General features: G+C 44.9%; 1 protein-coding gene across 3 annotated transcripts in view; it reads left to right on the top strand.

Annotated features, from left to right (window-relative positions):
* Positions 1-12029, top strand: part of ADD2 (adducin 2) — a 64937-nt gene that overhangs the window by 50750 nt on the left and 2158 nt on the right. Inside the window, exons 9-15 of one of the 3 annotated variants that reach the window (XM_048512952.1) lie at positions 2761-2937; positions 4198-4455; positions 5297-5416; positions 7630-7719; positions 8688-8844; positions 10110-10202; positions 11282-11315. In XM_048512952.1, coding sequence (XP_048368909.1) covers positions 2761-2937; positions 4198-4455; positions 5297-5416; positions 7630-7719; positions 8688-8844; positions 10110-10202; positions 11282-11315 — 929 coding nt within the window. The remainder of the gene's footprint in view (positions 1-2760; positions 2938-4197; positions 4456-5296; positions 5417-7629; positions 7720-8687; positions 8845-10109; positions 10203-11281; positions 11316-12029) is intronic. The other 2 variants (XM_048512949.1, XM_048512951.1) reach the window with 2 other exon arrangements.

Raw genomic sequence — 12029 nt, 5'->3', positions numbered from 1 at the left:
TGCAAATTATATGTCCACTAAAAACCTGGGAGGAAACAGCTTTTCACCATTCACTGGCCTTGCAAACATGGTGGTCACCATAGGGTTACCCCACCTACATTACATGACCTTGTATATCATAGGCTGGCACCATGAGTTGTGCAGGGCAGAACATGCTGGAGCAGAGGCGTACCGCCCAAAGGAACATATGGGATCAAATGTCCCTGGGCCATTTAGTCACTTTCCTCCTTCCCCCTCGGGCCCATACACTGACTTCAAGACCTGGTGAAAAAAAATTATTTGGTCATGGTGGGACAGCCACAACGCCTCATAATGAGTATGGGCGCGTAAATCCTTGTGGTTTTGCACAAGGCTACATTTTCCCCTAGATACACCTCTATGATGGAGGAATGTTCCAGTTGTCCACAACTGTGACTGAAACAGGAGTGTAAAAATCCTGGAGCCTTAAAAATTGGTTCTGGCAACGAGGTTACTGAAGAGGGAAGGATGCAAGTTGCAATCAGAAACATAGCACTGAGCATATACAGGGTGCATTTATTTACTATTGGATGATTGCTCAGGTCCACTTCTGTGGCTCCCATAGTGGATTAGACTCTGGTACTGCCCAGAATGAAGTGGGCCTGGGGGATGAATGGCAGCCCTCCACTCACTGGTAGACTTAGCTCTCTCAGCCTCTAGGCTGCTTCGTAAAAAATATAACTGGTTCCCAAATATGGGGGAGAGGCTGCACCCTGATATATCCAAATCCTTGTTGTCTTCTGTGGGGCTTTTTAAAAATTGTGTCCACAAAACACAGCAGGAAATCCCTCCCCCTTTTCAGTTCTTCCTGCACTGGATGATGACCAACCACCTCTGTAGCAAAGTGGCAGCTTTGATTGCATTGGCTCTGCAGACACGCTGCAATTACTATCTCTTAGTGCCATTGTCCTGCCTTCTGTACATCAGCCTACTTCTTCAGCTGGAAAAAACTAGGTCAACCAGCCACATGGCAAGGCCCAGCGTGAGAGCCACCTGCAGGTGAAAGGATGCTAACACAGGCCACCCACCCACTCCACACAGATTCCTCCTTCCAAGTTGCGTTCAGGATCAAAGGCAACCAAAGATGCTACTCTCTTGGCACTGTGGAGGGTTGAGGGAGCAGGCAGTTTTGCTTTTCCACCCTCCTCAAAATTCTCCTTTGTGATCTTTGATGCTGCATGTTAATCCTGAGTGAGTAATATGAGGTATAATCCAGGGCAGATTGGCCATTAAGACCATCAGGAAGATTCCTGGTGGACAGATTACTTGGGTGGCGGGGCACTAGCCCCAAATGGGGGATAACCTTTCCCATGCTTGGGGCAGGGCAGAAGGCACCTGGCCAAATCCTGCTTGGGGCTAACTGCAGGATCTTTCGGCCTTCCATAGGTATGTGTGTACACGTGCTTTTCCAGGGCAAGATTTTCTCACAGTCCACCCTTGGTATAAAGCATAAGAGAGTGATGGACTACGAGCTGGGAGACTGGCATTTAAATCTGCCCTCTACCATGCAGCTTGCTGGGTGATCCTGCCAAAATATTCTGATTGTCCACAGCCAGTCATTTTCTCTTTGACTCACAGGGTTATGAGGATAAAATAGAGCAGGGGGTAACAGTGTATGCTGCTCTGAGTTCCTTGGAGGAAGGGCAGAATAAAAATGCACTAAATAATTGAATAACGCCCCCCCCCTTTCCTTCCCTATATTTTAATGTTGGGGATTTTATAATTGGTACCCAAAAGTATTGTTGGTTGACTAAACAATATTTTGTGTTTGGCAGTTTAATATTTGGGATGCAAGCAGTACTTAGTATTTGGTGGTTGATGTGCATTTTGTATCTGACATAAGTGATAGACATTATGCGATGACAGTTTATGACATTTTATACTGGATACTGACCAAAATAACCATGATGTGCCAATGAGTCTAAAGGACACACAGTGAAAACTTTGGGATTAAACTCTCAGATCTAAATTGCTGATTTCACCTACAGAATTTGAGTGAGGAAATAAGGACATATCGCAAATGTTAAATATTTGTTTGTGTGTATATGTGTGTGCGTTTCTATATTTATCCATATCTATGGTCGTTTCTGCATGGTCCAAATATCCCAGGTTGAGCAAGGGAACTATCCTAGTTTGATCAAAAAGTTCGCACAGTTCCCAATCCTAAAGTGGGTAACCCCCCCCCCCCCAATATTTCCCTCATCCCAGGATTTTCAAAAATTGCCAATTTGGCAATTCTTTTTTAAAATCCTGGGTTGAACCCCACTACTGTGGTTGGGAATGTAATGTGATGCTGTACCCTATTGTTTTTTGCTGCCGCTTACTGTGTTGAGGCCTGCACTGGGCCCTATTCAGAACTGGAAAGGGGTGGGCTTCATTTTCCCCAGCTGCCGTAACCCAGTTGCAGCCCGGTATAATTGTGCCATGCAGAAACAGCCTATGTGTCTCTGTATCTGTGTCTGTCTGTTGTTTGCTGATTCATAGCCCAACTGATCTTTTCAGTTGCTTATCCTCCATTGCAACACCTGCTGTGGCCTAATAGGTCCTGCTTGGGTTATGTAACACTTCTAACAGGCTTACGAATTGACTCTTGATTCCCAGAATTTAGGCTGCAGCTGCCCATACTGGGCCCTAAAAGAATCCAAATCACTCACCTACGAACTCTAGAAACAGTGAAGTGTGTCTAGAGAAGTGCTTTCTTATCATACTTCTCAAACCTCTCCTGTTGTCTTTGTTCTCTAGGTCTCAGCCTTGTCTAGTGCTGGTGGAACAGAGAATCTGATCATGCTGGAGCGAGAAAAACACAAGCCCCATGAGGTTGGCTCAGTCCGATGGGCTGGGAGCACCTTTGGACCTATGCAGAAAAGTCGCCTGGGAGAACATGAGTTTGAAGCCCTCATGAGAATGCTGGACAACCTTGTATGTTGTTGGCAAGTGAAGAAGCCATTTTTGTCAGTTAACTTCACATGAGTTGTGGTCTTCTCACATAGACCTCCCTAAATCTCTGGTATATTTTGGCAGGGGTTGACTTGGTCAGATGGGTTCTTGATAGTTTCAGCCAAAGTTGCTTTAACAATAGATGGTTACAATTTTAGAGCGTCAAGGTGCAAGAAGGTTTATCTTCTCCTCTCAAAAAGAAAGTGTTAAAGTGCTAAATATTTCCATAACCACAGGAACTGTTCCAATCCACTGAAAGACCACACTGAACAACAGATAAATTGTATCAGTTCACCCTGCATTTTTAGTAGAGTTTAGGGAAATAATGGGATGAGGTCCCCAACATGAAGAAGAGTTGAAGAGTTTGGATTTATACCCTGCTTTTCTCACCCATAAAGAGTCTCAAAGCGGTTTACAATCCCTTCCCTTCCTCTCCCCACAACAGACACCTTGTGAAGTTGGTGGTACTGAGAGACTTCTGAGAGAACTGTGACTCACCCAAAGTCACCAGCAGACTTTGTGTGTAACAGTGGGGAAACAAATCCAGTTCACCAGAGAGTATGCCACTTGTGGAGGAGTGGGGGATCAAACCTGGTTCTCCAGATGGGGCTCATTCCGCACACGCAGAATAATGCACTTTCAAACTGCTTTCAGTGCTCTTTGAAGCTGTGTGGAATAGCAAAATCCACTTGCAAACAGTTCTGAAAGTGGTTTGAAAACGCATTATTTTGCGTGTGCGGAAGGGGCCTTGGAGTCCACTGCTCTTAACCATTATACAATGCTGACCCATGGGCATCATGGTGCCCAGCAACACCTTGCCTTGCACCCACCAAGTGCTTTTAGAAAATGGGCGGGGACAGTTGGGGCTTTCTCGGCAAGGCTTTGGATTTTCCATTGGAGATGTGATTGGCTTTAGAAATTTTTTTAATGTTGCTTTGTCAGCAGCTGCCACCACAAAAGAAGGATCACTGAAGGTAAGCCGTGGCACCCATTTTGTAACTGGCCTACCACACTGTGTAAGAGTTCCAGTGGTACCCTCAAGCTCCAAAACTTGGGGACCCCTGATCTATACAGTCCAAAACTAATTTAAAAAGCACTTTCAGCAATCTAGAGGGGAAAAAACTTGCAAGAGGATTATGGAAGCTAAATTCCTGAGGACTTTCCGTAGCTTCCCAGTTAGTCACTTTTGTCTTGGGTAACCATGCAAGTGTGCATTCAAGGAGCTTTATCTGTCTTTGACAGGGCTACCGGACTGGATATGCATATCGCTATCCATTCATCCAGGAGAAAAGCAAGCATAAGAGCGAAGTGGAGATCCCGGCCACTGTCACAGCATTCATCTTCGAAGAAGAGGGGGCACCCATCTCAACCCTCCGGCAGCATGCCCAGAAGCAACAGAAAGAAAAGACCCGTTGGCTGAATACACCAAACACTTATTTACGAGTGAATGTGGCTGAGGAAAGCCAAGGTAGTGCAGGAAGTCAACGGACCAAAACCACGGTAAATGGAATACCAGCCACTGCCTGTCCTACATGTTTCTGTCAACTACTGGGACAAACGAAGGACAGAGCCCAGAAAGAGCCATTTGTATGCAATTCAACTGTGGTTTCTAGCTAAGCTGGCCTTAACCTGTGAGCCAGGTGTGATAACTCTGGCATCTCATGCACATTCCTAGCAAGTTTCTTACAGTGTCCCATTCTTAAATTTGAACTGCTTTCTGGAGAAACCTCTGGGTTTTAGCAGAGGCTTCCCCAAAGAGACCAGTAAAGAAAGGCTGCCTGCTTGTCACCATTCAGCTAATGCATTGCAAGGCACCACAGTAACATACTACTGAATGCACTTTGGGGAGGCATGTGGTCAGCAGAAGAGTATGAGCCATAGAACAGTCTCTGGAACCCTTCACAACTTTAAGTGGATCTTTGGCAGGAAAATGAATGTGGAAAAGGTGTCTTAGCTCATGCAAACCAGTTGACTCTCCCCAGAATGAAAATTGTGTCAAACCAGCTGGTAACATAGAAAACACATTTATAATTTTAGAAGAAAAAAATTCTCCAGTTCCCCAAGGAGGCTGTAATAGCATATATGAGCCCCCTCCCTTTTATCCTCAAAATTATGAAGTAGATTAGACTTCAAGAAGATGAGGATACTCAGTGAATTAAGCTACATTTGTGGGGGCCGGGCGGTGGGGGGGGGCTGTTTCTCATCCTGAAGCAGAGCACCTTTGAAGGCAGAGGCCAAAACTTCAAATCTTCTCCTCCAGAAGGTCTCCACCCATTGTTTTCTACCTTTAATGAAATGCCCTCTGCTGATTTGCTCTTTCCCCCCCTTTGATACTATCCAGTGGCTGAAAGCTGATGAAGTAGAGAAATCAAGTAGTGGGACACCAATCCGAATTGAAAACCCAAACCAATTTGTGCCTCTCTACACAGACCCACAAGAAGTTCTGGAAATGAGGAACAAGGTACAGAATCATTTGCCTTGCTCTTATCTTAGCTTCTAATCTGGAACCATACAGTATTCATACAATAAGCCTGTCTTAGGTTTATGCCAGATTAACCATCATGACTGTTCCTGTGTCTAGGCTATTTCTGTGTCAGCCTAGGAGGATTATGGTCTGATCCTCAAAGGTAAGAGCTTGAACAGATGTGATATTGGGAGACCCATGCCTGAACAGACCTACTCAGCATTTTAATAGTCCTAATGGCAGGACAACTATGCCCTTGTAAGGTTAGAAGTGTAGAAACTATGGAACATGTCAGACTGGATTGTGTTAATTACAACCAGATCTGTGATGTTTGTATCACCCCAATACTTACAGGCTATCCAGTGAGACAGAGATTGTACTATCTCTCATTGAAGCTATGTGAACCCTGAAATTTAGCGTAAAATAGCTAAATTTGGCTTGATTGCAAATAAAATTAGGAGGTCCCTGGTCAACTTCATTTGACACTTATAGTGATGTTCGTTATTCTTCATGTGGACCTTATTTTGACTGAACAGCTGTATTTTCTATTGTCTTATTTTGTGCTGGTCTTGGACTGTGAATAAACTTACGTTCTGTTCAAATAGGATAGCAGCTGCTACATGGGCCCATGATTTGTGTTAGAGTGACAGTCCAGTGGGAGAAAGGCTTTAATTCTTCCACCCCTACTTAGCTTTACTAATCAAAACTGCCTGCCCCTGCTCTGAGACAGGAAATGTCTTTTTTCTTTAAACATGAATATGTTCCTGCAAACACATTAAGAACCACTGGCGTAATGCCCATTGGGCAAGGTGGGCAGCTGCCCAGGGCATCACCTTGTGGGGGGAATCAAAATGCTGGGTTCGTTTTTGGGTATTTTTAGTGGTTTTCAATTTTTGGCCTGCAGGGGGTGCAGTTTTTAGGCTAGCGGCACCAACCCCCATTGACAGCAATGCAGAAAACTCAATGCAGAACAAATATTCTTGGGCAAATTTCGGGATGTTCTTGCAGGGAGGGCATTCTTGGACGTATCAGCACCAAAATTTCAGGGTATCATCTGGATACTGTCTTGATGGCACCCCCAAGGTTTGGTTCAGTTTGGTTCAGGGGGTCCAAAGTTATGGACCCTCAAAAGGGTAACCCCCATCTCCTCCTTAGCAAAGAATGGGGATGGGGCACCCCCCTTTGAGGGGACCATGGCACTTTGGACCCCTAAACCAGAATTGCATCCAAACTTTGGGGGTACCTTATAAGGACAGTTTCTAGATGATACCCTGAAATTTTGGTGCCGATACATCCAAAAATGCACCCCCTGCAGGAACATCCCAGAAATTTGCCCAAGAATCTTTGTTCTGCATTGAGTTTTCTGTATTGCTGTCCATGGGGGTTGCAGGCTGGGGGGGACGACATTTCTGAAGGCACAGTCTCAAAACTTTCAGGGTCTCATAAGGAACCACCCTGATGATACCCCCCAGGTTTGGTGCAGTTTGGTGCAGCGGGGCCAAAGTTATGGACCCTCAAATCTGTAGGCCCCATCTCCTATTAGCTCCCATTGGAAATAATGGGGATGGGGCTCCCCCTTTGCGAGTCCATAACTTTGGTTCCTTTGAACCAAACCTCACCAAACTAGGGGAGTAGTGTAAGGACAGTCTCCTTATGATATACTGAAATTTTGGTGCTGATATGTTTACAAATGCACCCCCTGCAGGCACCAACGTCCTGGTGCAAAAAAAATTGGTTGTGGTGGAGTGGCCGCCCATTGGGGGGGGGGGGGGCATCCAACTCAGGTTTTGCCCAGGGCTACAGTTTGCACAGGGCTGCCTCATTACGCCCCTGTTAAGAACCCCAAATATATGCAGAAACCTCTACTTTCTTTATGGCTGATTCCAGTTTGCTGCTCTACTGATACTACATTTTCATCCTCTCTGCGGCAAAAAAAAAAGACAGGCATTTTCTCTTTGCCGATCTTATCTTTCCACAGCTAACATGGCAGGGGGAAGGATTACATTCCTCTTCTATTATGCCAAGGCCCTTATATAAATTGAGGTCCTGTACAGCTATTAACCTTTTAAAAACACCGATGATCCAATCATGGCTCTTCCAATGTCACATCTGTTTTGGACCTCTATGTCAAATAAGATTGCCTCCTTCAAGGGGTTCCCCTTTCCTAGAGACTGATAACGTGTTCCATTTTCTTTTGCTTCTTCGTTCAGATTCGAGAGCAAAATCGACAAGATGTGAAATCAGCAGGACCCCAGTCTCAGCTGCTGGCCAGTGTGATAGCAGAAAAAAGCAGAAGCCCGGTACTTGTCATTGTGGAACCTACTGTAAACTCTTGCACTGTGCTGTTGAAGCCACGGGGTGCAGTGAAGAGGTTATCAGACTTAGACTGGGGTGGGGGTGGGTTGGGCTTCCAGGGTAGCCATGGGCCAGGCATTCTCTCTCAACCTATCCTATCTCACCAAGTAATTGTGAAGACAAAAATGGAGGATAATCCCACAGGCAGCACCCTGAGTTTCTTAAGTTCCGTCATGGTGTAGTGGTTAAGAGCAGATGAATTCTGATCTGGAGAACCACATTTGATTCTCCACTCCTCCACCTGAGTGGCAGAGGCTTACCTGGTGAACCAGGTGTGTTTCTGCTCTCCTACATTCCTGCTGGGTGACCTTGGGCTAGTCACAGTCCTTCGGAACTCTTTTAGCCCCATCTACCTCACAAGGTGTCTGTTGTGGGGAAAGGAAGGGAAAGGAGATTGTAAGCCACCTTGAGCCTCCTTACAGGAGAGAAAGGTGAGGTATAAATCCAAACTCTTCTTCTTTTTCTTAAAAGAAGGAGATAGAAATGAAAGAATCGGATAAAATAAGATAAGCTGTCCAAAGCATTGAGGCTATGGCTGAGTGGTAGGTGACATACGTTGCATGCAGAAGGTTCCTGGGTTCAATCCCCAGCATTTCCAGTTAAAGGGACTAGTCAGCAGATGATATGAAAGACCTCTGCATGAGACCCTGGAGACCACTGCCAGTCTGAGTAGACCAAGGGTGTCCAACTCTGGTCCTCCAGATGTTCTTGGACTACAATTCCATTGGGAATCCTGGTCCATGAACATCTGGAAGGCCAGAGTTAGGCACACCCTGGAGTAGACAATACTGACCTTTCTAGAACAGTGGTCTGAGTATAAAGCAGATGCATAGATTAATGTGCATAGCCTTGTTTTCAAGCTGTCTTAGCTGTACCCTTGACCTGAGTGACATTGAGCATGTCTACCTTGCAGTCAACCGACAGTAACTTGGCAGATGGAGAGGTGAAAGATGTGTCCCATGAGGAGGGTCCTCCTGAGCCAGAGCCACCAAACCCCTTCAGCCAGTTGACAGACCAAGAACTGGAGGAGTACAAGAAAGAAGTGGAAAGAAAGAAATTGGGTCTGGATGGTAAATATCCGGGGCAGAATGTGCATGTGGCTTGTGGACCAGAACCATTGAGTTACAGAAAAGGGGCACTATTGTGAACAGCTGGTCACTCTGAGAATGGAGCTCTGACTGTTCTCTCTCTAAAGAACAAGCACGTGAAGGCCAAATTCAGATTGGAACTGTGCAGGGAAGAGTGTTTTCAGCTTTCCTGCAAAATCTTCCTTCCTGTTGTGATCACAATCTGTGCGCCTGATTTTTAGAGGGGAAGAAACACTGTAGAAGTCCTGTTCATATAAATACCAGTCAATGAGACCTAAAGAAAAAGAAGAGGTGTCAGTTTCGAATCATGGCACTTAGATTGGGAAAAGCAGTGGCGTAGGAGGTTAAGAGCTTGTGTATCTAATCTGGAGGAACCGGGTTTGATTCCCAGCTCTGCCGCCTGAGCTGTGGAGGCTTATCTGGGGAATTCAGATTAGCCTGTACACTCCCACACACGCCAGCTGGGTGACCTTGGGCTAGTCACAGCTTCTCAGGAGCTCCTCTCAGCCCCACCTACCTCACAGAATTGTTTTATTTGTGAGGGGGGAAGGAGCAAAGGAGATTGTAAGCCCACTTACAGTCTCCTGCAGGAGAGAGAAAAAGGAAGGATCTCAAATAAACTCTTCTTCTTTACTGGCTGGCTTCCTTCTTCTTCTTCTTCTTCTTCTTCTTCTTCTTCTTCTTCTTCTTCTTCTTCTTCTTCTTCTTCTTCAACACAACTGGCCTTCTTTGCTTCCTTCTACTGAAAAGTGTTTTAGGTGGCTTAGGCAGCCGGTATTACCAGTCACATTCATGCTCTTCTTTGTCCTGATTTCACTTTTGATCAAGTGGGTCTTGTGCAGTTTTGAATCACTTGGAAAACCAGTAAAACTTGCTAGGCCGCAAATGGTAGGGCAAGGAGGGAAAAGGTTGTGTGATACTACAGGTTACATTAGCCAGCAGCTGATCTTGAACTGGCAACATGAAAAATGATTCTGTATACACTTGTCAAGGGATGAAGATGGAAGGACACTGTCATTTTCCAGTCTGAGAACCTTTTTGAAGGCTGGAGTTGGATGCATAGATTCTTATAGGAGTCCAGTTATTACAGGTGTGGTGTTCTGTAGAACTGGTAGAATTCTGCAAGCTAAGCACACTAATTCGAAATGTAGGATCAAACCCTGTTTATCAACTTACTAAGTAGATGATTTTGTTTTCCTTTGACCTTGTTAGTTCTCTTTCTCTCATTTCATCCAATCTCCTTCCAGGTGAGAAAGATGCTGATGCAGAAGAACAGGTGACATCACCAGCTGCTAACACCACAATACAGAGCCCCATGTCACCATCCAAGGCTTCAGAAGGTAAGAGAAACCTTTGTAAGCCTCCAAGAATCTAAGCTGTCAAATGTATCTACTTCATGACACAGGGCATAATTATCTTACAAAACTTGCATCTATAAGATGAGATAATAGCCAGGAACTCTGATAGCTTTTAGACAAGCTGGATAATTTTATGGAAAGAGTTATTATTGTTATTTATTAATTTTCCTATACCGCCCAACCCCTAAAGTTGCTTCGATTCATGCAGTTCTCCATGTTTGGAGACTTCTGATGCCCAGTTACGGAAGACGCCTCTGTCCACCATCCCTACTTGGAAACCTTCTCAAATGTCTGAATAGCCATATTGGAAACAAAATGCTGATTTTTCTTATTTGCACCATTGGGAAACATGCAGTAGTTGTCGTCTTCAGCCAGTCTGCCAGTAATCATTGCATCCAGAAATCAGCTTATTAAAATTCCTATGCAAGCCCCAGATGATTAAGAATATTCTAGCAGACAGTGGTGCTGGGAGGGCAGGGAAAATGCAAAAAGAAATAAAAGAGTTTATTGATGTATTAACTTATTTCATTTATAATTATCCTTTCTTCTTGAGATTCTTTCAGTGCTGTGGTGACTGGGCTGCATAATAGTTGGCATCTCCAGTAACAACTACTCACTTGTGTATGTGTGTGCATGGAAACCCACTACATTTGAACCCCAGTGGCTCCTTCTCCCTTGCAAAATATCTGTAAAAGGAGGCAGATCAGGAGAAGAGGGAGCACCCAGTCCTGTTATGCCAGCTGCTGTTTTCTTGGAATCAAAAGCCAGCCGGCTAAAAGCAACTGGCTGTTCATCTTTCCCTTTTCACCTGTCCTGTCTTGAGAACAGTTTGCAGAAAAAGGTGGTCTGATCATATGCAGGAGCAACACGACATGACATTTCCCCTTTAGGAATGGAATTGTGGTACTAAACATGTTTGTCTGCGGCTTCTCTTGCTGGGTGTTTTTCTTTTCTTTGGTTTATGTAATTTCTTTTCACGGACTCATTATGTCTCATTGTGTTTGGCGTGTTTCTCTCCACAATGTCTTCCTTTCTCTTTCCATATGTTGCTTTCATCAAAGGAGTTACTTCTGAGTCTGAATACTTGTCACTTTAGTAAGTACGGAGAGGCTGTTTTCTCAATTTTTAGCTAACCCCCGCCCAAGGAGGGGGGGAGGGACACTTTGCCACTTTCAATCCAGATTTCTAGGAATGAGGAAGTCTGTCTTCATTGAGGGAGGGGCTGTCTTCATTGAGGGAGTATGGCACCTGCTTTGCATGCAGAAGGCTGCAGGTCCATTATCTGCCATCTCCAATTAAAAAGGGCTAGGAAGTGGGTAACATGAACCACCTGAGATGCTGGGAAGCAGCTGCCAGTCAGAGCAGACAATACAGACCTTGATAGACAAGTGGTATGACTCCATGAAAGGCAGCTTATTGTTGGAGCTGTAAAGTATACATGTAGTTTTCCAACACTGAAGGGAGCCATATATCAGCTGAAAAGCAATTGCTTTGCATGCAGAAGGGTTTAAGATCATTCACAGTTTTCCCAGTCATGGGGCTGGGAGGAGTTAGCCTTGAGATGCTAAAGAGGCAAAACTACCAGTGACCTTGATATAGCTGTGGGTGGGGGGACAACAGGCTGCGCAAGGACTCTCAGAAACTTCGCACTCAAATTACATTTGAGATGCTAAATGTATCAAGCTGAATCTGGGGCATTTCCCACAGTTCTGCCAGTTTTTAGCTAGACAGACACGAAGCAGTATGAAAGCTCAGTGTGAAGCAATATGGAAATCCTTGTGTAAGTGTAGGAGCTTTCCTGTGTCGTTT

This window comes from Sphaerodactylus townsendi, linkage group LG12, assembly GCF_021028975.2.
Source record: "Sphaerodactylus townsendi isolate TG3544 linkage group LG12, MPM_Stown_v2.3, whole genome shotgun sequence".
NCBI lineage: Eukaryota > Metazoa > Chordata > Lepidosauria > Squamata > Sphaerodactylidae > Sphaerodactylus > Sphaerodactylus townsendi.
The sequence above is the reverse complement of the archived record's forward strand: the minus strand, read 5'-3'. Positions and strand labels throughout refer to the sequence as shown.